At 37.0% G+C, this 27,665-nt stretch overlaps 1 protein-coding gene and 1 pseudogene across 1 annotated transcript; both read right to left on the bottom strand.

Moving 5' to 3' along the window:
- The window catches only part of LOC107558866 (ATP-dependent DNA helicase Q5-like), a 29,842-nt pseudogene extending 13,256 nt beyond the window's left edge, over window positions 1-16,586 (bottom strand).
- Window positions 16,587-18,644: 2,058 nt separating this feature from the next.
- On the bottom strand, window positions 18,645-27,308 carry LOC107558873 (butyrophilin subfamily 3 member A3-like). The gene is made up of 10 exons (XM_016242562.1): window positions 27,205-27,308; window positions 25,812-25,912; window positions 25,119-25,217; window positions 23,782-23,883; window positions 22,660-22,794; window positions 22,345-22,482; window positions 22,199-22,250; window positions 21,993-22,019; window positions 21,858-21,884; window positions 18,645-20,411 (listed from the first exon to the last, which is right to left on the bottom strand). Exons 2-10 carry the CDS (start codon window positions 25,869-25,871, stop codon window positions 19,852-19,854), a joined length of 1,200 nt encoding a protein of 399 aa, XP_016098048.1. The 5' UTR covers window positions 25,872-25,912; window positions 27,205-27,308; the 3' UTR covers window positions 18,645-19,851.
- Between the last annotated feature and the right edge of the window lie 357 nt (window positions 27,309-27,665).

Here is a 27,665-nt window from a genome sequence, read left to right as displayed (position 1 = left end):
AAATACATATTCAACCTGTAAACTTCAAATGTAGCTAACATTTTTCATGGTAAAGTTCTGGCAAAAGCTGGTTATTTATTGCAAATTTCACTTTTTTTTATTTTATTTCATTTTATTTTTACAGCAAGCAGAAATACAGTAATTTCAATATAAGCAGATTTTGCTTGGTCAGACTGAATGTGACCGCACCTTTAGACCAAATGCCCAAAGAAACGTTTTTATTTCAATGAAGTGTGCACTATTAAAAGCTGACAGGTTCCTTTTGACTGATGAATCATAGTCTTTAGGCAAAATATTTTTTATATTACATTTAATGTTACAATACTTTTATTATATGATAATGTTTATTTATTGACTTATTTATCCATACAATCACTTATTTATTTCCTTTTTTTTTAATTGCATGCTTGCTAGCCTTCTTGTTTTTGGTGTGAAATGTACCCTCAATAAGATGTTTAACACTATATTGTTTTCCAAATCCAGTATACAGACACACACACACACACACACACACACACAAGACACAAAACAGTCCATTTCAAAAGAACCTCCAGACTTTGACAAAAGGAGGAGAAAAAAAACCCCGTTTCCACAGTGATTTGAGGGGAGGAGAAAAGACAGAGCCAGACAAAAAGGGGGTGGGGATGGACGTGGTAAACAGAGAGAGAGAGAGAGAGAGAGAGAGAGAGACTGACAGAACGTGTGGTGTGTGCTGTAGGAGCTACTCGTCATACTGGAAATCTCAAACACTGGAGGCCAAACACAGCATGACTGCACAGCGGCTAGTCACTCAGCAGCTCACAACAACTGTGGGACAGGACAGAGCGCTCAAAACTTCACACAAGTCCATGTGAGGAGTGTTACGGGGGAACAAAACGGCAAACTAAGGTGAGAGCAGAAAACTATCTGGATGACTGTGTGTGTGTGTGTGTGTGTGTAGATCTATGTCCTTGAATAACTGCGAGCCTGTGAGCATGAAGATATTGACTTGGTCAGCAGAAATTTGTTTGTACTTGGAATAGCTACAACTTACAAAAACATTCGAGACATGGAATGGGAGGGGGAAAGTTCAACTGCACAGCGGCCCACAAGAGTATCTGAACACTCAAATTACATACAGAGTTTGAAAGCATTCGACATTAAAAAGTGGCATTATTTTAAACCGAGATAACACAAGTAGGCTGGCCTATGTATAACCATCATTTTGCTGGCAATATAATTTTACTAGCAAAATGAAGCACCATTGTGAATAATATAATGCACTTTTTATTTGGTCATTACAGCAATTTTCTGAAGACTGCAACACTGGATTATTTCCCAAACAGCCTTCAACTCACAATTCATAGGAAAAGTGACTGATTCATATCCAATAAATAATTTGTGTCATTGCCTAAAAATATGTTTTTTTTCAAAACCTATTAACATTAGCAAAAATGCATGAAAATATTGCTGTTATACAACCATGTATCATCATATAGATGCATACAAAGAAAAAAATGCAATGCGATTCTGTGGAGAACATGCCTTGATTCTGTTCTTACGCATTTCAAGTAAAACATTTCTCAAAAAAATGATTGTTTATTACACTTGATATGTTGTTCAAAAAAATAAAATACTATGACACTTCTTACATCCACTAAAAATCAGTGAAACACCAAAAATGATGAAGGAAAGTGAAGGCCTTGCGATTGTCATATTTAGTTGTCTAATATGGAGTTAAAACGGTGTCAAAAATGCCAACAAAACATGATTCACAAATGTGTCAGCTAATTCCCAATTCACAAACTCAGAACCTAATTAATATTCACAAAAAACATTTTACAAATGCGCAACCAAATGTACAGAACATTCACAAAATAATATTCATACTTCACACAAGTACGGCTGCACATTTCTGAATGTTTCTACGTGTATAAATTGATTGTTGATCATGCATTTGCAAGTTTTTTCCTGGCAGTCCCGATTTACAAATTAGTGTTTTTCAAACAAGACGCTCTCTTTAACCAATCAAAAATGTTAGTTTTCCATCTAGCCAATCATACACAGCCTTGCTCAATGATTCAATGCCTTGATTAGTGCACATAACAGTATCTAGCCTTGCAAACACCACATTTTATTATCAAAAACTGCATACATGTTGAGTTTGGTTATCTGAACGACAAAACTTATCAAAGCACATTGCACTACTTCCTGAGTCATAGCATGAGTAAGGTGCATTAATGACTGGCTGGGTTCACACTCACATCTGACTGGCTAAAGAGAATGTAAGTTTCATAAAACTGCAATATGTAAACTGGGTCAAGGCAGGAAATTCTCAAAATAGGCGCATAGAAATACATAGCCATTCGCATAGACAGAGAGTTTGCAAATTCCTACGGTTTGAAACATTCAAAAAAGTATGCATTGTGCATATTTATGAACTGCATTTTGCATTTAGGGATCTTATTTTGCGAATGTAAATTGAGTTGTGCATTTGCTACAGCTATTTTGTGAATATGAATTAGGCTGAGAATTTGAGAATTGCGGTTCGCAACAATGCATATATAATTCTACTAGGAATAACACACTGTGTTCTGATGAACTTCTAGTGCTGCTATAAAGAGATCAGACAGAAGTACACACTGTGGTACACGTAAGCTTCAAACGGGACAATCTAAATTCATTTTAAAAAGGAAATCCAAAGTAAGGAATGATTCTTTCATCAGCAGGGTTCATTTTATACCGTGATGGCACACCCACGGGCGTCACACCCAGATACAGCAGAAATTTAATGACTAGCTCAACTAGCTGGTTCTGGTTTTTTTTTCCTAGTTGCTCGAAGTACCAAGTCACATTCGGTGAACACAACTGTGAAACGGAAGAAAGATACAGTTTCCTCACAGGAAACACTGTGCATGGCCTCAGTGCTGAAATGCTGCATTGATTTGACTAATAGCTGCCAACACATAAACTGCCAACACAAAAGGACACATTATTGTATTAATAATCATTCTTAAATGCGTATATAGTTAAATGAGTCATTTGTGAACACAGAAAGATGCATGAGAAAAATGCAAGTCAACCAACACCAGCTGCAGTGTAATCTAAAACATGAAATGTGCTAATATATAATAATGTATAATGTGTTAGTACAACTATTAAGCGCTAATCTAAAGCAGCTCTTTTCTAGAGGGCCTGAAGACCCTGTCTCTGTCACGTGTTTTATTTTATCACAGCGTATCTGCAGGATCAGAATGAGCGCTTCAGAGGAAATGATGGCGATTCTCCAGAACGTCTGCATACACAGCCTTGCTCAATGATTCAATGCCTTGATTAGTGCACATAACAGTATCTAGCCTTGCAAACACCACATTTTATTATCAAAAACTGCATACATGTTGAGTTTGGTTATCTGAACGACAAAACTTATCAAAGCACATTGCACTACTTCCTGAGTCATAGCATGAGTAAGGTGCATTAATGACTGGCTGGGTTCACACTCACATCTGACTGGCTAAAGAGAATGTAAGTTTCATAAAACTGCAATATGTAAACTGGGTCAAGGCAGGAAATTCTCAAAATAGGCGCATAGAAATACATAGCCATTCGCATAGACAGAGAGTTTGCAAATTCCTACGGTTTGAAACATTCAAAAAAGTATGCATTGTGCATATTTATGAACTGCATTTTGCATTTAGGGATCTTATTTTGCGAATGTAAATTGAGTTGTGCATTTGCTACAGCTATTTTGTGAATATGAATTAGGCTGAGAATTTGAGAATTGCGGTTCGCAACAATGCATAAATAATTCTACTAGGAATAACACACTGTGTTCTGATGAACTTCTAGTGCTGCTATAAAGAGATCAGACAGAAGTACACACTGTGGTACACGTAAGCTTCAAACGGGACAATCTAAATTCATTTTAAAAAGGAAATCCAAAGTAAGGAATGATTCTTTCATCAGCAGGGTTCATTTTATACCGTGATGGCACACCCACGGGCGTCACACCCAGATACAGCAGAAATTTAATGACTAGCTCAACTAGCTGGTTCTGGTTTTTTTTTCCTAGTTGCTCGAAGTACCAAGTCACATTCGGTGAACACAACTGTGAAACGGAAGAAAGATACAGTTTCCTCACAGGAAACACTGTGCATGGCCTCAGTGCTGAAATGCTGCATTGATTTGACTAATAGCTGCCAACACATAAACTGCCAACACAAAAGGACACATTATTCTATTAATAATCATTCTTAAATGCGTATATAGTTAAATGAGTCATTTGTGAACACAGAAAGATGCATGAGAAAAATGCAAGTCAACCAACACCAGCTGCAGTGTAATCTAAAACATGAAATGTGCTAATATATAATAATGTATAATGTGTTAGTACAACTATGAAGCGCTAATCTAAAGCAGCTCTTTTCTAGAGGGCCTGAAGACCCTGTCTCTGTCACGTGTTTTATTTTATCACAGCGTATCTGCAGGATCAGAATGAGCGCTTCAGAGGAAATGATGGCGATTCTCCAGAACGTCTGGACCAAACTGCAGGGTCTTCCTCAAGACCACCCGCTCACGCAGGCGGCGTTTCTCATCATGCTGCTGTTCTTCTGTAAGCTCCACTGTCACTACACTATCATTACATCTCTGCACTGTGGCCACATCTAGAGGCATGTTGGAAGAGGTTTTGTTTGAACACAAGGCGGAGAGCTTCTACTGCGATTAAAGGCTTCCACCAAGCGCACATCCATACTTAGCTTGCTATTTTAGTGAGGGCACGGCACTTATCCTGACATTAGAAAACTCTGACAAGCAGTTGACTGTAAATGTGGGAGGACATTTGTGACCCTGGAGCACAAAAGCAGTGTTAAGTCGCTGGGGTATATTTGTAGCAATAGCCAAAAATACATTGTATGGGTCAAAATTATCGATTTTTCTTTTATGCCAAAAATCATTAGGATATTAAGTAAAGATCATGTTCCATGAAGATATTTTGTAAATTTCCTAGTGTAGATATATTAAAACTTCATGTTTGATTAGTAATATGCATTGCTAAGAACTTCATTTGAACAACTTTAAATGCGATTTTCTCAATATTTTAAATTTTTTTTTGCACCCTCAGATTCCAGATTTTCAAATAGTTGTATCTCGGCCAAATATTGTCCTCTTCTAACAAACCATACATCAATGGAAAGCTTATTTACTCAGCTTTGTGGTCCATATGTTACAGTTTCAGGTTTCTGATGATGATCACCGATACCGATATTTTTCAAGGCAGTATCGTCGATATCGATACCGATACGATACTTCTGAACTACACTTTTAAATTATGAAATGTATTAAATTACTAAGAGTAAAATGGGTAGTGATAACCACTTAACTTTGTTTAAAACGCATTTTAACATAAGGGACTGCCAGTGACAGGCTGTTGCACGCATAAAATGCAACCTTTTTTTGACAGTGTATCATTTCTATTAACATTACAGAATAGAACATGATCAATATTATCCTTCAACGTTCAATTTCAATGTAATTGCACAAACTAAGTAGGCTAATTATAGCTCTTCCTGAAGAGATACCAGTCAAATGTTAAGTTAGCTATGTCAGTTGTGTTTCATTCTTTCTGCAGTGACATTCATCGCTCTGATCGTGACTGGATGTGTTTATGGCCGATGTGGCTGCTGTAAGACAGGGACCAGAAACAGAGTCTCCGCCGTCTGAAACATGGGCTCCACAATAAAGAGGAAGATGGTGGGGGGAGTTTTGTGTTGTCAAATCAGAAGAGCTTCAATGAGAAAAACGTTCAACCTTAATTATGAACGTCACAAATAAACAATAAATTCCCAACCTCTCTCATTATGGGAATGCAACCTCTATGAAACCAGTGCCAAATACTGCCCTCAAGTGTTGCAGAGATGAAGAAACCAGAGGCGGACAGTTGTGTGTAGATCAAATGCTGTTCTTTTGTACATTCTGTTCATCAAAGAATCCTGGAAAAGCAAATCAGAATGATTTCTGAAGGATCGTGTGACACTGAAGACTGGAGTAATGATGCTGAAAATACAGCTGCGCATCACAGGAATAAATTACATTTTAAAATATATTCATATAGACAACCGTTTCAATATATTATTGTTTTTACTGTATTTTAATTAAATAAATGCAGTCTTGATGAGCAGAAGTGACATCTTTTAAAAACATTAAAAATCTTACCGACCACAAACTTTTGTATTAAGATTATGTTCTATATTCAGGAAAATGGAGCAGAATCTAGGTGAAATTAAATGGAAATAATCAAATATGCATATCATCTAAAATGACATGTATTTGATGTATATAAAGTGAGCTAAATATTCATGCATGTTTCTTCACGTTATTGTTTTATTAAACATTTATTACACCCTTAAGCCAGAATTTAAAGTGTCTGTGTTTGAGCTCACCCTTCTTGTTCACAAAAAGCAACCATTGCCTCAAAGTCCAGGACGGGAGTTTATCCTGCTCTTTCTCTGATCCTCGCTTCTCCTGAATTCAGAACACACAGCATATCAGACACAATGGCTGTTTAACTACTCAGAAGCATGAAGATATCCAGACTGGATTTTTTTGTTCCCAGCCTGTTTGCGGGCGATTTCTTCGCGGATGAGCTGGTCTCTGTCTTTGGGTGAGTATAGTATACCCTGCATTAAAATTAGAGGCATTTTAATCATGATGCAAACAAAGATGCTGCATACATGCAACATGAGCAGTTTTTAATCTAAATTAGATTGTATAATTTCGAAATTTGAAGCAAAAACAGAATGGTTTGACTTCAGTTTTGTGAAACTATGCATAAAAAAGATCTGCATGAAACCGAAACAGCAGACGAGCTGAACGAGACGCAGATGCACTCTCTGCCAGCAGGTGGCGCTTAAAGCCTTTCCTTGGTTTCCGCTGTAAACAAAGCAGCGCTGCACTTATGAGCTTTAATATGCATTATACAGAAGCAAGAGGAAAAGAAAAAATAGCATCGAAAGACAGTACGTTCCCCTCAGACATGCATTCATATAAACTCTTACCCCTAACTGAATCGCGATTTGCTTAGCATCTCAACCGATTTGAATCGTCATGTATTTCAACCTGCTTGCGGTTAATCGTTACATACTGATACGTTGTGACCCTGGAGCACAAAAGCAGTGTTAAGTCGCTGGGGTATATTTGTAGCAATAGCCAAAAATACATTGTATGGGTCAAAATTATCGATTTTTCTTTTATGCCAAAAATCATTAGGATATTAAGTAAAGATCATGTTCCATGAAGATATTTTGTAAATTTCCTAGTGTAGATATATTAAAACTTCATGTTTGATTAGTAATATGCATTGCTAAGAACTTCATTTGAACAACTTTAAATGCGATTTTCTCAATATTTTAAATTTTTTTTTGCACCCTCAGATTCCAGATTTTCAAATAGTTGCCAAATATTCAAATATTGTCCTCTTCTAACAAACCATACATCAATGGAAAGCTTATTTACTCAGCTTTGTGGTCCATATTTCAGGTTTCCAGGTTTCTGATGATGATCACCGATACCGATATTTTTCAAGGCAGTATCGTCGATATCGATACCGATACGATACTTCTGAACTACACTTTTAAATTATGAAATGTATTAAATTACTAAGAGTAAAATGGGTAGTGATAACCACTTAACTTTGTTTAAAACGCATTTTAACATAAGGGACTGCCAGTGACAGGCTGTTGCACGCATAAAATGCAACCTTTTTTTGACAGTGTATCATTTCTATTAACATTACAGAATAGAACATGATCAATATTATCCTTCAACGTTCAATTTCAATGTAATTGCACAAACTAAGTAGGCTAATTATAGCTCTTCCTGAAGAGATACCAGTCAAATGTTAAGTTAGCTATGTCAGTTGTGTTTCATTCTTTCTGCAGTGACATTCATCGCTCTGATCGTGACTGGATGTGTTTATGGCCGATGTGGCTGCTGTAAGACAGGGACCAGAAACAGAGTCTCCGCCGTCTGAAACATGGGCTCCACAATAAAGAGGAAGATGGTGGGGGGAGTTTTGTGTTGTCAAATCAGAAGAGCTTCAATGAGAAAAACGTTCAACCTTAATTATGAACGTCACAAATAAACAATAAATTCCCAACCTCTCTCATTATGGGAATGCAACCTCTATGAAACCAGTGCCAAATACTGCCCTCAAGTGTTGCAGAGATGAAGAAACCAGAGGCGGACAGTTGTGTGTAGATCAAATGCTGTTCTTTTGTACATTCTGTTCATCAAAGAATCCTGGAAAAGCAAATCAGAATGATTTCTGAAGGATCGTGTGACACTGAAGACTGGAGTAATGATGCTGAAAATACAGCTGCGCATCACAGGAATAAATTACATTTTAAAATATATTCATATAGACAACCGTTTCAATATATTATTGTTTTTACTGTATTTTAATTAAATAAATGCAGTCTTGATGAGCAGAAGTGACATCTTTTAAAAACATTAAAAATCTTACCGACCACAAACTTTTGTATTAAGATTATGTTCTATATTCAGGAAAATGGAGCAGAATCTAGGTGAAATTAAATGGAAATAATCAAATATGCATATCATCTAAAATGACATGTATTTGATGTATATAAAGTGAGCTAAATATTCATGCATGTTTCTTCACGTTATTGTTTTATTAAACATTTATTACACCCTTAAGCCAGAATTTAAAGTGTCTGTGTTTGAGCTCACCCTTCTTGTTCACAAAAAGCAACCATTGCCTCAAAGTCCAGGACGGGAGTTTATCCTGCTCTTTCTCTGATCCTCGCTTCTCCTGAATTCAGAACACACAGCATATCAGACACAATGGCTGTTTAACTACTCAGAAGCATGAAGATATCCAGACTGGATTTTTTTGTTCCCAGCCTGTTTGCGGGCGATTTCTTCGCGGATGAGCTGGTCTCTGTCTTTGGGTGAGTATAGTATACCCTGCATTAAAATTAGAGGCATTTTAATCATGATGCAAACAAAGATGCTGCATACATGCAACATGAGCAGTTTTTAATCTAAATTAGATTGTATAATTTCGAAATTTGAAGCAAAAACAGAATGGTTTGACTTCAGTTTTGTGAAACTATGCATAAAAAAGATCTGCATGAAACCGAAACAGCAGACGAGCTGAACGAGACGCAGATGCACTCTCTGCCAGCAGGTGGCGCTTAAAGCCTTTCCTTGGTTTCCGCTGTAAACAAAGCAGCGCTGCACTTATGAGCTTTAATATGCATTATACAGAAGCAAGAGGAAAAGAAAAAATAGCATCGAAAGACAGTACGTTCCCCTCAGACATGCATTCATATAAACTCTTACCCCTAACTGAATCGCGATTTGCTTAGCATCTCAACCGATTTGAATCGTCATGTATTTCAACCTGCTTGCGGTTAATCGTTACATACTGATACGTCTACAGATCTACTAAGAGACTCAAGAAATAGCGTTCAGGCACCAAAATAGTTTTTGCCCCAAACAAGCAAATGCATTATTGTTTACTCGGTTTAGTCAATGATTGGACGTGAGTTTTCTTAAGCTATTCGATACAAGACACCGGTTACAGCCTTCGCAATAGAATAAATTACATTTAAAAACATACAAACAAGTTATTTTCAATTGTAATAATATTTCTGTTTTTGAACGGTAGTGTATACTTGCGATGCGTGACTCACCTGACATTGGCCTTGTCCACTATCATACCAAAACTGATGGTGGCCACAATAACAGGCACTTTATCGGCCATCCAATCCGTCTGACTCTCTGTGCGATCGCCCACCTTCAGCCCTACAGAGAGATGAAACATTAACCAGAATTGTATTTCCCGTGCAAACAAGCACAATGACATTATACACACATATTTTAAAAAGTGTGAATAGGCAGCAGTGACGGGATCACCTGCATGGTGGGGCTTGGCTTTGATTTCTAGTTTGGTCAACTTATGTACCACTTCCTCACCACTCTCTGGTGTGACAGTAAACTATCCCACAGCCCTGCAAACCAAGCATGGGTATTTAACATTATATCTTCCTGAATTACATATATAACATAAAGGAACCGTTTAGCCAAAAATAAAAATTCATCATTTGCTCACTCTCATTATTCTTCCCATGGAACACAAAAAAAAGACGTTTATCAGAATGTCCGAGCTGCTCTTTTCCATACAATGAAAGTGAAGAGTAATTGACACTGTTGAGGTCCAGAAATCACAAAAAAAGTAGAGATGCACCAATTGCAATTTTCTTGGCTGATTCCGATTTCCGTTTTTTTTGTAAGTGTGCCCTGCCGATACCGATTTTCCTTCGAATAACTATAATTGACAGCATATACAAACAAAAATCTACTTTTTTCAAAGCAAAAAAATTATTTGTGACCCTGGAGCGCAAAAGCAGTGTTAAGTCGCTGGGGTATATTTGTAGCAATAGCCAACAATACATTGTAGGGGTCAAAATTATACATTTTTCTTTTATGCCAAAAATCATTAGGATATTAAGTAAAGATCATGTTCCATGAAGATATTTTGTAAATGTCCTACTGTAAATATATCAAAACTTAATTTTTGATTAGTAATATGCATTGCTAAGAACTTAATCTGAACAACTTTAAAGATGATTTTCTCAACATTTAAATTTTTTTGCACCTTCAGATTCCAGATTTTCAAATAGTTGTATCTCAGCCAAATATTGTCCGATCCTAACAAAACATACATCAATGGAAACCTTATTTATTCAGCTTTCAGATGATGTATAACTCTCAATTTCGAAAAATTGACCCTTATGACTGGTTTTGTGGTTCAGGGTCACATTTACATAAAATAAATTATTAAACATTACAATTTCCCCCAATCTGGACTAAGTTACAGATGTTCTCTCACTTAAACATCTATCAAAATAAAGTGCTCTGTGACTGGAAAGAGGTAGAAATAACAATTAACTTAAAATGATCATTTCCCACTATGTTTATAAATGGTAATTTTCCCCCCTAACCTTATTAAATGTGTCATCTTTCACATCAAATTCTTACATTGTTTCAATTAAATCAGTTAGAATAATAAGAAACTGTAGAGTTGTTACCATTCAAATGAAATCAGCATCAACAATCTCCATTTTTCCACTGCAGGAAACACAGAAGCTGCATCTGAAGTGGCATGCCATATAGAGGTGCCATAAATGCGTTTACACCGCAGAAATGCAAATGCATAAATAATGTTATAAGATTAATGTTTTAAATAGTATTTTTGAACATACAAATGTTGGGAAAAATGCAATACTTTTAAATATGAGACCAAAGCACCAGTAGGTGGCGGCAAAAGACTGTTTTAATGATTGAGTCATTTACTCATTCATTCAACCGATTTGTTCAAACTGCTGATTCATTCAGAAACGAGGCAAGTGACACTGTCTTTATGAATGGGTTACTGAATCATTGACTCACTCACTCACTCACTCACACAGCAAAACATGTGTTGCTCGGAGACACAACAGGTCTGCTGTGGCTTTGATTGGAACTATTTTTGTTTGCGTAATTGAGCAAAACCAGTCAATATTGTGCCTAAAATGTAAGTCACTTGATTTTAACTTCTTGTTTACTGAACTACTACTGTATAAAATCAGTGTAACATTGCAGTCATGCTGATATTCGGAGAAACATCTTGGTCGTGCAATGTTGCTTACCTATATATCATATATTATATACAGTATATTCCACCGCAGTATGCATCTATAACTTGCTTTGTGTAAAGTCATCCATATGACTTCTGTGTCTTCTGAATTCATACTGAAAGAAATGTGATTGTTCATTGAAGATCTTCCCCATCACTTTAGCTCTCAAATCTCATTTAAGTTCACATGCATTCAGATATGGCATGTTAAGATGTGACTTCAAATGGTTCTTGTGTGACTTGCTGACAGACCATATTTGAATGTGTGGGTCAATGACAAATAAAACTTCCCATGAAAAACAAACGTGAAAATCTTTTAAAAATCATGTACAAATAATGTGCTGTTATGGCGTTTTTTTATACACTATTGTAGTATTTATTTATTGATATTTTGAATGAGCTTTCCTTTATATTTTCCGTTTTAACTGTAGTTTAAGTTTTAGTCATTGTGTTGTGTTGTGTTTTTCATCATTTGTTTAAATGTTTTTTAACATCTAATCTTTTTATTTTATTTCAGCTTTGTTTCAATTACCGAAAACTCTTTTAATCGTATTAAAGGGGTCATATGACGCGATTTCAAGTGTTCCTTTCTCTTTGGAGTGTTACAAGCTGTTCGTGAATAGATAAGATCCGTAAAGTTGCAAAGACTAAAGTCTCAAAACCAAAGAGATATTCTTTATAAAAGTTAAGACTCGTCCACGCCCTCCTAAAACGCCTCGTTTAAACACGCCTCCACTACGCCCGCTGTAGTATTGTTGTTGCCGCTGTATTTCCGTCACACACTTGAGGTATTCGGCCAATCACAACACACTGGATAGCTGGCCAATCACAGCACACCTCGCTTTTCAGACCGATGAGCTTTGTAAAAATCAACGTGTTTCAGAAAGGCGGGGCATAGAGGAGAAACAATAATGTACAGTATGTGGAAAATAATGTGTTTTTTTAACCTTAAACCGCATAAACACATTGCATTACACCAAATACACCAAATAATGTTATTTTTAGCAACATCATATGACCCCTTTAAATGTATTTAACCATTAACAGCACTTAATTGTTAATTGTATACCTTTTGAAAACCTTTTTCAAGACCACTTTCAAGTTAATGACTAAAAAAAATGTAAAAAGTAAAAGTAAAAAGTCATTTTTCTTACACCTTCACCTTGTTTTCTTGAAACATTCTTTTAAGAAATAATAAAAAAAGGCTTATGGTCAAACAATTGTATAAGTTTTTTGAGAATGTCACTCTTTTATAGAGACTATTCTCATGACAGTTGTAGCACATTTTTGACTTTATGGCCAAACTCTCTGCCAAATATCGAAACGAATTATACTTCAGAAAATTACAAATATACCTATAATAAAAGAGATATATTTAAGTCACTGCATGTTTGAACTGCATATTAAATGTATAACTTTAATGTCACTAACCCGTATGCAGTTGATTTTTTAAAAAATTTTCACTTTCATTGTATGGAAAAATGACTCTACAAAGCGTTCAGCACATGAGAGTATGTCATTCCAATTCAGAGCAACATGAGGACGAGTAAATGATGAAAGACCTGACCTTTTCAGCTGTATTTCCACCCAGAGCCTCTTTAGAAAACGCAAATAAGTGGACGTAAGGATCAGGCAACAGATCACGGAATATCACGTCATATTTCAAGTTTTTACGGAAAACAGGTGTGGCAAAGACAAGTGTTGAGTGCAGCTTCAGCCAGCGCTCGATGTCTTCCTACACTATCTTGAGCAGTGTTGGGGGTAACGCATTACAAGTAACGTGAGTTACGTAATCAGATTACTTTTTTAAAGTAACTAGTAAAGTAACGCATTACTTTTTAATTTACAAGAGAATATCTGAGTTACTTTTTCAAATAAGTAACGCAAGTTACTTTTTTGTTCCTCCAATGTATTGACTGACAGCTCTGCTGTCCCCATGCTGAGAGAAATCAGATGTTACTGTAGTTCTAAAATAAATATGAATATGCATTAATTCATCTCACTCATGTCTCAAAAAACACAGATTCAGTATTCCTCAAAATGAATAAAAATAATGCAACTCAGAATATGACGCAAACCTGCAATAATTAAATGTTAAACAACACAAATATCCTTTATGTATTTAATTCCATTCTATTAACCAATGTCCCTGCTTCTGACCTTCGATGATCCAGTTCAAGCGTACTAATAATTACTAATTACTCTAGTGTCTTTGTTTATTGCTGAAGTGTGTTGAAATGTCTTCTTCTGCATTCTACTGTACTTTCCCTTCAGCCTGAGGCTTATTCATTTCACTTTTGGTGTGAAAAGGCTTTTATATCTGCCAAAAATAAAAAAAAAATATTTTAAAAACAAACAAGCAAGCCCTGTCCAGATTTAAAAAGTAACGCAAAAGTAACGTAACGCATTACTTTCCAAAAAAAGTAACTAAGTACCGTAATTAGTTACTTTTTTATGGAGTAATGCAATATTGTAATGCATTACTTTTAAAAGTAACTTTCCCCAACACTGATCTTGAGTGCTGTGGCCGTCAGCGCTACACAGGGAACCCCCTGCAGACCGTGCAGGAACATTCAGAGCTTTCAGGTGCTCCACTTGATCCTGCGGCAGGAAAAACAAAGAGTATGTCATCATGAATCAGAGGGGTTTGGTGTAAACAGGGATAAAAAGTACCCAATGGCCACGGTTAAATATACTGCTGGATCTTTAATGTTGTGCCATATAAGATGTTTTATGTATTTATGCTGTAAATATGACAAAGCTGCCTGTTTTCAAACTGTTGTTATTACCAGAAATTGGAAGCACTGATAGATGAAATTAATTCACCGTGATGCATTTTGTGATTTCAGAAGTTTCAAGAACTTTGTTCTTTAATAAAACTATAGTTATTAGGGCTGCACGACTATGACAAAAATCATAATTGTCGATTATTCCCTTGAAATTGTAATTGCGATTATTAATTACGATTATCACAATTTACATCGAATGGTGTTTATAGCATTGTTTGATGCAACTGCATGCCGTATTTTTATATGAAAATAAACAAGCTGAAAACACTCTAACTGAAAAACCTTTAGTGCTTTTCTATAGTATTACGCCTCAAATGTCTACTAGGCCTATACATGGGACTGGTTTTTTTAAATTATAAAAAAGTAAAAATATTAATGGTATTATAGTGTTATACTAATCAGAGGGGTTTGGTGTAAACAGGGATAAAAAGTACCCAATGGCCACGGTTAAATATACTGCTGGATCTTTAATGTTGTGCCATATAAGATGTTTTATGTATTTATGCTGTAAATATGACAAAGCTGCCTGTTTTCAAACTGTTGTTATTACCAGAAATTGGAAGCACTGATAGATGAAATTAATTCACCGTGATGCATTTTGTGATTTCAGAAGTTTCAAGAACTTTGTTCTTTAATAAAACTATAGTTATTAGGGCTGCACGACTATGACAAAAATCATAATTGTCGATTATTCCCTTGAAATTGTAATTGCGATTATTAATTACGATTATCACAATTTACATCGAATGGTGTTTATAGCATTGTTTGATGCAACTGCATGCCGTATTTTTATATGAAAATAAACAAGCTGAAAACACTCTAACTGAAAAACCTTTAGTGCTTTTCTATAGTATTACGCCTCAAATGTCTACTAGGCCTATACATCGGTCTGGTTTCTTTAAATTATATAGTGGTAAAAATATTAATGGTATTATAGTGTTATACTAAAACTAAAACAATGGAAAAACCCTTAAGATAATATGTAGAAAGAAAAAACGCATCTTAAGCACGCAGAATAACATAAGTGGACTTTGAACGATTCATTGCCGCTTTGAACGATTATGTAATTGTGGCATCCATAATTGTAATCGCGATTAGAAATTCGATTAATTGTGCAGCCCTAATAGTTACGATCTTTACATCTTGATTTTATGTGTTTTTTAGCATTTAAATGTAGATTCGAATTAGAAGATTTTAGTAATGTAACATTTTTAATATTTTTTAAGTCATCCAATGGCCCCCCTGGTTCATGTGCTAAAAAACTCTTCTGTAAATATATTACAATTTAGCAGTAAACAATGTGTGTGTGTCGTTATTCACTTATAATGTTATCCAATATACTGCTAGTTGAGTTAATGTGCTTTGTTGTCATTTTGGAGCTCAACAGCCAGGATCCTCTTTACACTGAAAAGAGGTTTGGAATGACATGAACAGTAAGTGATGACAGGAATTTCATTTTTTGGATAATTATTCCTTTGATCAGCCAAACAGATGTGGTTACTGGCTGATGCCAGTCATCTAAATACAGTTTTATTAATATGTTTGGACAATAAATAAGTTTATCACTGGTGCAAACCTATGATCTAGCTTAGTGGTTCCCAACCCTGGTCCTGGAGGCACCCCAACACGGCACATTTTGCATGTCTCCTTTCTCTGACGCACCAATTTCAGGTCTTGAAGTCTCTACTAATGAGCTGATGATCTGAATCAGGTGTGTTTGATTAAGGAGACATGCAAAACATGCAGTGTTGGGGTGCCTCAAGGACCAGGGTTAGGACCACTGATCTAGCTACATGTATCAAACAGGGACCTGATAGCACAGACTTCCCCGCTCCAGTGGGCATGAGGACAAACACCTGTGCCACCTCACCTGTGAGTAGTCCACACACACACACACACACACACACACACACACACACACATCAGCAAACAGCACCACTGCACTGTCACTAAGCTGCACTAGCATTCAGCGAACTCCTGGCATTTATTTCATAATAATCCAGTCTAAATGTTTCATTTTCACTCTTCAGCACTGCTTTCACAGCATCTTCCTGCTGCTGAGATCGAAAAGTGTCGAAACCGAAGTGTTTCTTTAACGCCCGATGAATGGCACTCATAACTACATCAACAATCATTCGCTGAACTTTTTTTTTAAATGCTTCATGTATCTGAAAACAAAACACCTTGATTCATTTAATATTCGGATCAGTAATATTATTGTATTGGAGAAATGTTTCATCCATAAATGATGGTTTTTTGAAGATATCCGCTATACAATATTTAGAAATAGTCTACAATAATCTTTCAGGAGCCTAGGACAGAAAGGAAAACAATGTTCTTGTGCCCTCAGTTTATGTTTTGTTGTATTATTGTACTTTTATTGGTTGTTAAAAAAAATATTTCATAGTTTTAAACAGTAATATATCCTGCCTACAGCATACTAGATGTGTAGCTACCTTTTCCTTTTCACTCTTACTTTGCAAATTATTCACTTATAAAAAATGTATAAATATATGAAAAAATATGAAAATGTACTTATCCATTTTTGTGGTATAATACGTTAAAATCTAACTTTAAAATAAATTTAATTGAATTGGTAAATTGTATTATATTTAGTAATGTAACATTTTTAATATTTTTTAAGTCATCCAATGGCCCCCCTGGTTCATGTGCTAAAAAACTCTTCTGTAAATATATTACAATTTAGCAGTAAACAATGTGTGTGTGTCGTTATTCACTTATAATGTTATCCAATATACTGCTAGTTGAGTTAATGTGCTTTGTTGTCATTTTGGAGCTCAACAGCCAGGATCCTCTTTACACTGAAAAGAGGTTTGGAATGACATGAACAGTAAGTGATGACAGGAATTTCATTTTTTGGATAATTATTCCTTTGATCAGCCAAACAGATGTGGTTACTGGCTGATGCCAGTCATCTAAATACAGTTTTATTAATATGTTTGGACAATAAATAAGTTTATCACTGGTGCAAACCTATGATCTAGCTTAGTGGTTCCCAACCCTGGTCCTGGAGGCACCCCAACACGGCACATTTTGCATGTCTCCTTTCTCTGACGCACCAATTTCAGGTCTTGAAGTCTCTACTAATGAGCTGATGATCTGAATCAGGTGTGTTTGATTAAGGAGACATGCAAAACATGCAGTGTTGGGGTGCCTCAAGGACCAGGGTTAGGACCACTGATCTAGCTACATGTATCAAACAGGGACCTGATAGCACAGACTTCCCCGCTCCAGTGGGCATGAGGACAAACACCTGTGCCACCTCACCTGTGAGTAGTCCACACACACACACACACACACACACACACACACACATCAGCAAACAGCACCACTGCACTGTCACTAAGCTGCACTAGCATTCAGCGAACTCCTGGCATTTATTTCATAATAATCCAGTCTAAATGTTTCATTTTCACTCTTCAGCACTGCTTTCACAGCATCTTCCTGCTGCTGAGATCGAAAAGTGTCGAAACCGAAGTGTTTCTTTAACGCCCGATGAATGGCACTCATAACTACATCAACAATCATTCGCTGAACTTTTTTTTTAAATGCTTCATGTATCTGAAAACAAAACACCTTGATTCATTTAATATTCGGATCAGTAATATTATTGTATTGGAGAAATGTTTCATCCATAAATGATGGTTTTTTGAAGATATCCGCTATACAATATTTAGAAATAGTCTACAATAATCTTTCAGGAGCCTAGGACAGAAAGGAAAACAATGTTCTTGTGCCCTCAGTTTATGTTTTGTTGTATTATTGTACTTTTATTGGTTGTTAAAAAAAAATTTCATAGTTTTAAACAGTTCAGTAATATATCCTGCCTACAGCATACTAGATGTGTAGCTACCTTTTCCTTTTCACTCTTACTTTGCAAATTATTCACTTATAAAAAATGTATAAATATATGAAAAAATATGAAAATGTACTTATCCATTTTTGTGGTATAATACGTTAAAATCTAACTTTAAAATAAATTTAATTGAATTGGTAAATTGTATTATATTACATATCATTCATAATCACCGAGCATGTCACACTTATTTGCACTGGAATACATGAATCTCATAATGCATCTAAATACGTAATCATTGCATAAAGCACACAAGCGACATTTGACAGGGAAAAAAAATCAGCATGAACACACAGGGTTGAACTTACTTGGATTTATTATTCACATAAAGTGCGTTTTCATGTCATGATTTGAGTTTGACAAATGAATATGAAAGTGCAGACAGAGCAGGCGAACAGTGTATTAAATAAGGTGCAGACAGAAGCAGCAGCTGAAAGAGATCCTACACCACCTGGTCTTGACTGCTATGGATCACTGTCAGTCACTACGAACTGACCAACTAATATGGCCCAGTGGTTTATCTAATACTAATGAGGTCTAGAACACTGGTTCTCAACTGGTTTTGCTTCAGGACCCAAAGTTTACATCAAGTGAACCAACACAGTACCATTTCTTTATTGCCAAAAAATAGTCCTTAGCATCAAATACACAAATGTATGATCAAGGTATGATTAGCATGCCAGCTAACAGGGAATGTTCTCAGAACTTTGAAGAAGGTTCTGGCAAAGTTCTCTCACAGTTATGAACAAACATTCTTCAAGTAACATCAATAGAATGTTTGTTGAAAGTCGTCTGGACTTTAACAGCGCTCTCAAAACATTAGCACAAAACCACTGTTTATAGATAATTCATGGAACGCTTTTCTGAAACATTTTAGTTGGATGTTTGTCTAAGTTTTTCAAACTGTTACTACTTAATAGTTTCAACTGGTTTAGAGAACATTTAGAAGTTATAACATTCCCATAATGTATGCTAAATGGGAACGTTAGCGAAACATTCTCAGAACTTGGCTGAAGAAGAAGATTGTCTTCAAAGCTTGAGTGGTTTCTAATGGTCTTTTGAATTTCGATTGTTTCTCACCTAGTGAAAAACAACATTACCCATGATTCGTCAGAGGAATCAAGGAACTGAAACAAGCAAATTGTGTTAAGCGCCCATGCACTCCCATAAATACAAAGCACTTCAAATGACATAACGCTCTCAAACTGCTTAAATATTTGTGCATATATGCATATTTTTCTCCATTGTTATTCATTTGCTTCATCCTTTCCAAGAACTGCAAATCTACGTTTGTAATGTTGTGATTCACCTCATAGCTGGTTGGTTTGGCTCATGACTTAAAACTCTTAATTGTAAAAGTACTTCGCAAAATACTTCCATTTCACATTTTTCCCCGTCTATGTGCGAATCTATCAGAACAAATGGTAACATATTAAGGTTGCGCCCAGTTGAGAAGCACTGGTCTAGAGATTAAGCACTGGGCTCCGGTTTGATTCGGTTGGGTCTCAACCCCACAGGCACAAGCCGGGACACAGGCAGTGGCTCCTGTTCCCGGCGGATCTGATCACCAGGTCTTTCACGATCTCCACCGTTCCGAAGAGCGGGAAGAGCTTTTCGCCAAATGTCTCGTTGTAGGTGTAGATGTGGGAGCGGTTCTCCACATCGTAGAAGGACAGCTGGCCCTGGTTGTAGTCTAGGTAGACGCCGACCTTTCGAGGAATCAAGGCGGCAGGCAGGGCGGTGAACGGCACGGTGAGGGCCTTCAGCTCCATGCCGCGCTCCAGCCGCAGGGTCAGGTAGCCAGTGTTGGTGTTCAGGGACTTGAAGCCCTTACGCAAGGCGGACTCTTTGGCCACACCGATGCGCCAGTCCATTTCTCCCACATCCACCTCCCAGTACTGGCGGCCAGAGGCGAAGCCTTCGGTTCCCACCGCACACCACCAACCGTCGAAGCGCTGGTGATAGTTGGCCACGTCTTTGCGCTCGAAACCACAGCGCATGCGCTTCTCATCCTCGGAGATCAGCAGGTCAGGATTGGCCGTGTCCAGGTCAAGGGTCACCTCCACTATGATGGAATGAATGGAGGCCTGTGACTAATGTGTAATCAGTTTTATTAACTATGAATCAATGAAAATGCTGAATTTGTTTGCCTATGTAGGCAGCATTTTAAGGCATCAAATCCACACTTTCGACACAAAGCATCTACCAATGGTTTGTAAAATATAGACAAAATTCTATTTATACTCTATTTAGAATTTAGACTAAATTCGATCCACATCACACATTTACAAGTATGTATATTTGTATGTGATGCTACACTTGTAATCCCATAATGCATTGCAACAAGATGGTGGATTACTTGTTGGTATTAAATAGGATTTGGGGAGCTTTCAGTTAAAGGGATAGTTCACCCAAAAATGACAATTCTGTCATTAATTACTCCCCCTCGTGTTGTTTCGGAACCCGTAAGACCTTCGTTCATCTTCGGTACACAATTTAAGATATTTTTGATGAAATCTGAGAGCTCTCTGCCCCTCCCATAGACGGCAAGGTAACTACCACGGTGAAGGTCCAGAAACGTACCAAGATGATCGACAAAGTAGTCCGTGTGACATCAGTGGCACAACTGTAAAGTTACGAAGCTACGAGAATACTTTTTTTGCACAAAGAAAACAAAAATAACTACTTTGTTCCACATTTTCGTCTCTACTGCGTCACTTGTGGACACGCGTTCACGACAGTATCATGACGCGAGCGTGTGGCGGTGCTGACGAAAATGTGGAATAAAGTCGTTATTTTTGTTTTCTTTGCGCAAAAAAGTATCCTCGTAGCTTCGTAACTTTACAGTTGTGCCACTGATGTCACACGGACTACTTTGTCGATCATCTTGGTTCTTTTCTGGACCTTGAACGTGGTAGTTACCTTGCCGTCTATGGGAGGGTCAGAGAGCTCTCAGATTTCATCATACATATCTTAAATTGTGTTCCGAAGATGAACGAAGGTCTTACGGGTTTGGAACAACACGAGGGTGGGTAATTAATGACAGAGTTTTCATTTTTGGGTGAACTAACCCTTTAAATTAGAAGTAAATAGTTCAATCTACAATTCTATATATGTTTTTTTTAATTAATGCTTTTATTTAGCAAGGATGCGTTGATTTAATCAAAAGTGTAAAGATAAAAGATATATATTTCAAATAAATGCTGTTCTTTTGAACTTTCAGTTCATCAAAGAATCCTGAAAAATGTATCACGTTTTCCACAAAAATAAGTTTTCAACACCGATAATAATAATACATTTCTTGAACAGCAAATCATCATATCAGAATGATTTCTGAAGGATCATGTGACTCTGAAGACTGGCGTAATGATGCTGAAAATTCAGCTTTGTCATCACAGGAATAAATTACATTTTAACACATATTCCCAAAGAAATCACTAATTTTAAATTGTAATAATATTTCACAATATTACTGTTTTTACAGTATTAAATAAACAAATAAACGCCTTACCTCCTGCATCACAGATCCAGTCCCACACTAAATAAATAAAGGCAATAATTAACACAAGTTCACAGTCTTATTATTCAATCCACCCTACAATTGCAAAACTGTCCAAAAAGCGAGAAGCATTAACACACGACTCACCTATGTGAGGAATATATGGGGTGGCACCTAAGTCAAAAACAAAAAAAAGAGAATTGAGGTAAAAATATAAAAATAAAGGTGCAGTCTGCAAGATATTTTAATACCATGCATTATATTTCCATACCACCTGTCAGACATAAGAACCTAGTTTGCAACAGCTTTTTCTTAAATTCGTGATATTCAGGGAACTGACGAGATGATCTGACCTATTTTTTGGCTCCTCTGTTTCCACATAAGCCACTTTTGGGGAATGTTCTCCTAAACGCACAAATAAATCAGTTTTGTGTTACAATAAAGTAATTGGTCCACTGAATTCAACTCTGGAGTTCCTGTAATGTTATTTTCTTCATACCTTGTCTAGTTCTTTGCTGATTAGCGTCCAGAACACCAGCTCCATGGCTGACAGCAGAGTGGCCATCCGACCTCTTTTCCAGTGATTCTCAAAGTCATCCAAAACCGCCACCACCTGCTCCCCAGGCCAGACACTTTGCTACACAGCAAAGGGGGAATAAATGATGCAAGTGTTGCCACTCAATATAACTGGCATGCAACTATTAAAGGAAAAGTTCACCCAAAAAAATTAATATTCAAAAAATAATAGCATTTGTAATGTCCCCATAAAACATAGAATCCCAGCGTTTGTGTATGTATGTGTGTGTGTGTGTACCTCAGGTTGGGCCCTCAGGTCTTTGGTCCAGGTGAGAATAACTCTCTTGGCGCTCTCCATATCCTGCTCACTGCTCAGAGCCAGATCCTTCCAGTCACTTCTCTCTGGCCACCCATCAGTCAGCATCGGTCTTTTCTGTTAGGACAATATTTGGTGACGCTTTAGCTCTGGTGAGCTAGTGAGCTGCCTACACATGCAGACTTTTAAAGGGATAGTTCACCCAAAAGTGACAATTAGCCCATGATTTACTCACCCTCAAGCCATCCTAGGTGTGTATGACTTTCTTCTTTCAGATAAATACAATCAGAGTTATATTTAAAAATGTCCTGGCTCTTCCAAGCTTTATAATGGCAGTGAATGGGTGTTATTTTTCAATAGTCCAACAGAAGACCAATAAAGCGCATCTATCCATAAAAGAGTGTCCAAAAAGTGTCCTACATGGCTATGGGGGGCTAATAAAGGCCTCCTGAAGTGAAGCGATGCGTTTTTATAAGTGTAGGCAAATAGGCATAGCGTAAGCTCCGGTGAGAAGTGACGAATGCAGAAGTGCAAAAGAGAGCAAAACAAAACACAGCTGAGATTTGTAAAGAAAAATGTTGGAGATTTCGATATAAGCCAAGAAGAGACTGGTTGTCCTTTGCTGAAACAAAACTTGGTTCTTGCGACACTAGCATATTCTCACCGGAGCTTATGCTACGTCATCTGTTGGAACGCCACTCTCTCGTGAACGCACGTACCACAGTTAACGGAAGCTAGAGATTATGGTTTATAAAGTTTTAAATATGGATATTTTTCTTCCGAGCCATGTGGGACACTTTTTAATTATGAATGGATGCACTTTATGGACTTCTTTTGAACTAATGAAAAATAACACCCATTCACTGCCATTATAAAGCTTGGAAGAGCCAGGACATTTTTTAATATAACTCCAATTGTATTTGTCTGAAAGAAGAAAGTCATATACACCTAGGATGACTTGAGCGTGAGTAAATCATGGGCTAATTTTCATTTTTGGGTGAACTATCCCTTTAAGGAGTCAAAAAAGTACATTTGTTTGCAGCAATTTGGTTTCAGTGGGAGCATAAAAAAATACAGTAAATGAATAGTAGATGAGTATCTTGCCTTGCTCTCTAGCAGCGATGCCCACTCCAGAATGAAGGCCCTGCAGGTGAGAGTGGGCCACACATCATCACTCTCTGAGATGTGCTCCAATACCTCTGACCTCTACAGCCACCAGGAGGGAAGAAAACACACATGTAACACTTATGAGCTTCTGTCTGCATCAGCCCTGTGTCAGCACTATGAGCCAGTCAGAACTGAATCAATCAGACAATTCGGCTTCCTATTTGCTAATTCACTTCAATTACTGGAAATGAATTTAGGTAGCAAATAGGATGCAGAACTGAATTTCACATTTAAGGAAGCAGAACCTTTCAAACTGAATTGATGTATTTAGCATTTTAATTATTTTTCATTAAAAAAGTTCAAATATGATGCTTATTTCAAAAGGATATAACAATAAACATGAAAGTACTTCAAACCTGTCTTCATTTATAGTAGGTAAACCAAATTAAACCTTGACTAACAAAATGCTTAGTAGTTTTATTAGTTTTAAGTGAAAATTCTACTATAGCTAATTTAGATTTTGTGGTGACATTAAAATATATTATAAAAAATTATACTGACCAACATTATGTAATATTTTGGCTAATGCCTAAGTAAATCATACTAATTAAATATAATCAAAACAACCCAACAGCTGGGTCAAAACAACCCAACCGCTGGGTCAAAACAACCCAACCGCTGGGTCAAAACAACCCAACCGCTGGGTCAAAACAAACAACCCAATAGCTGGGTCAAAACAACCCAACCTCTGGGTCAAAACAAACAACCCAATAGCTGGGTCAAAACAACCCAACCTCTGGGTCAAAACAACCCAACCGCTGGGTCAAAACAAACAACCCAATAGCTGGGTCAAAACAACCCAACCGCTGGCTGGGTCAAAACAACCCAATAGCTGGGTCAAAACAACCCAACCTCTGGGTCAAAACAACCCAACCTCTGGGTCAAAACAACCCAACAACCCTGGGTCAAATTTTTAACCCAGCATTTTTTAGAGTGTACAGTCTTTATAATGATAAAACTTTTTACTTTGTACGAATAATTTTGCCTTTGGGAAAAGAAATACTTTTGAGTAATATTGAATCTATAATATCCATAAATATAATTTAGGAAAAACTAGTACATTTAGATTTTGCTAAATAAAGTTTTTTTTGGTCAATAGTATTTGTTCAGTGACTATATCATTGAATTTCTCTTTCAAATCAACCTTTCAGATCAAATCAATTCCAATTAAAAATTCAATGAAATGGAAGCCAATTCAATTTAGAATATTCCTGTGATTATCCAGCCATCAGCGCAGATTTTTTGGTGTATTAGACATTTATCAGTGGCTGTACCTGACAGACGCGTCCCAGATCCTTAGCCAGGCTGACAATGAACTGCTGGCTCTCATCCAGTGGTTCTCGCTTCTCATTTTTCACCTTCTTGCGAAACTCCTGTACGCATAAAATAATTGAATGTTATATGAATCTTAGTAAACAAACGCTAAATAAAAAGTTAGTCTCAGTGACGGACTGCCTCATGAAACACAAGAACAACAAATTCATCAGATGAATCCATCTGTACATATTACTTTTGGGTTGACAGAAATCGACACATCAAAACAAAACAAACTGTGATCAGTCTCATGTCATTCACAAAGTCTCTTCCCGTCATGTGGGCGGTTCTTTGTGACAGTAAGCTGTAATGTGGACCAGAATTTATTCTGAAAGTTTGGCTACGTGAGACTATTTCAGCATGTTGTCAGTTAAGGTTGTTCATGAAGGCTACGGCAAACAAACAAGCACAGTGTTTCATTAACATGCAACCCATGCATGCTCTGCTTCCTGTCGTTGTCTCCTGTTAATGAGCAGCAAAAGGCTCACAGCTATTGAAATCAGTCACAAGGACCAGTTAAAAGAGCCTTTTATCTCACTTTTGAACTAAAGGATAGAAAAGGACAAACTCTGTCTTGCCTACTGACGTCAAATGTTTTGAAGCAATACATTGTTTTTATGTCACTGTAAGAAGAACACATTGCCAACATGTACCTTAAACTTCTCCGTAACGTTCCTGGTTGGTTCAACCAGAAACTGAAGACACTGCATCATGGTAGCTGCTGCTCACAGAAATCCTTTACTAGAGGAAACAACTATAGCAAAGACAGGAAATGACAAAAGTTTTCTGTCAAAACTAAAGGTCATTTAAAGGTTTTTCTTACTGAGTGACACACAACCCTGTTGAAAAAACCAGCATATGCTGGTTAAGTATGTTTTGAAGCTGGGATGCTGGTCCTTTGCTGGTTTAAGCTGGTCCTTTGCTGGTTTATGCTGGTCCCTTTGCTGGTTTATGCTGGTCCTTTGCTAGTTTAAGCTGGTCCTTTGCTGGTTTATGCTGGTCCCTTTGCTGGTTTATGCTGGTCCTTTGCTAGTTTAAGCTGGTCCTTTGCTGGTTTATGCTGGTCCCTTTGCTGGTTTATGCTGGTCCTTTGCTAGTTTAAGCTGGTCCTTTGCTGGTTTATGCTGGTCCCTTTGCTGGTTTATGCTGGTCCTTTGCTAGTTTAAGCTGGTCCTTTGCTGGTTTATGCTGGTCCCTTTGCTGGTTTATGCTGGTCCTTTGCTAGTTTAAGCTGGTCCTTTGCTGGTTTATGCTGGTCCCTTTGCTGGTTTATGCTGGTCCTTTGCTAGTTTAAGCTGGTCCTTTGCTGGTTTATGCTGGTCCCTTTGCTGGTTTATGCTGGTCCTTTGCTAGTTTAAGCTGGTCCTTTGCTGGTTTAAGCTGGTCATGTGCTGGCAAAGGACCAGCAAAGGACCAGCTTAAACCAGCAAAGGACCAGCTTAAAGCAGCATCCCAGCGTCAAAACATACCTAACCAGCATATGCTGTTTTTTTCAACAGGGTAGGCCTAATTATTGTTGTATCACTACTGAAAACGGACAGAACAGTGAGACTTGGAAAAACTATCTTACACAAAAATCGTCTAACATCCTATAATCAACATATCAAGTATAATCAATATACTGTACATGCCATTTGATTTTGAATGTCAGCATTCATGCTGCAGTTGAAAAAGCTAACAAATATCATCATGCATTTTAATATAATAAAAATCTGAGAAATGTTCGGACTGCATTGTAATTCTGACAAGCGTCTAGAGCTGCTGAATAAATCCTGGAAGAGACACATGACTTTGCTGCACTGCTCAAGATCTTTCATGTATATTGATGAGGTAACGTTAATGCCCTTGAATGTCATTCTTGAGTCAGTCCGACACAACCTATTTCGCATGATCTTCACACTGCGAGTGTGTGTAAACAGTGCCATGCTGTGTTTTCATGACGCATATGAGAAAACAACACGCTGCACAAGGTTTGCAAAAAATAGACATAGAGAAAATAAATCAGCATGCATAGCATCATATGTCTGCATGCATTCATCACTGTACCTGTAAGGTGTGCGCTGTGCCGCAGGATGGGTCCCTCTCCAGAGAAAGTCGTCCAGCGAGTCAGTGGAGAATGAATGCTGCAGCGAATACTTGACCTTGTTTACATACAATGACTTCGCAGAGCCGAACTCGAGCCGAACGCCATTCGGGCTTTTCCGGATGCGGAATGAAAACGACTCCATGTTTATTGTGGCCCAAGTTAAGTGAGTCATGTGTACTACACATGATTATGAATTTTTTCTTTTCTTTTCTTTTCTTTTCGAACTTTATAAAAAGCAGAACAGTTATATAGTTCTCTAAATAAAAAGTATAATAAATGTGAATACAAATAAAAATGTGAATTTGAGAATGTCACCGAAGTACATAAATAACAATTGAATTTATTTATATATATATATATATATATATATATATATATATATATATATATATATATATATATATTTTTTTTTTAATATGAC

This window comes from Sinocyclocheilus grahami, unplaced genomic scaffold (genome assembly GCF_001515645.1).
Source record: "Sinocyclocheilus grahami isolate Dianchi unplaced genomic scaffold, SAMN03320097.WGS_v1.1 scaffold663.1, whole genome shotgun sequence".
Classification (NCBI taxonomy): domain Eukaryota; kingdom Metazoa; phylum Chordata; class Actinopteri; order Cypriniformes; family Cyprinidae; genus Sinocyclocheilus; species Sinocyclocheilus grahami.
This window is presented reverse-complemented; position numbering and strand designations above follow the sequence as displayed.

Bases quoted from the DNA above. Each gene is read 5' to 3' on its own strand.
- LOC107558873 (XM_016242562.1), bottom strand. From the start codon at position 25,871: ATGATGCAGTGTCTTCAGTTTCTGGTTGAACCAACCAGGAACGTTACG. The intron at 25,218-25,811 runs GTACATGTTGGC...TTATGCGTACAG, and splicing joins ACGTTACGGAGAAGTTTAAG to GAGTTTCGCAAGAAGGTGAA. The intron at 22,020-22,198 runs GTCAGATCATCT...TTTTTGACTTAG, and splicing joins ACAGAGGAGCCAAAAAATAG to GTGCCACCCCATATATTCCT.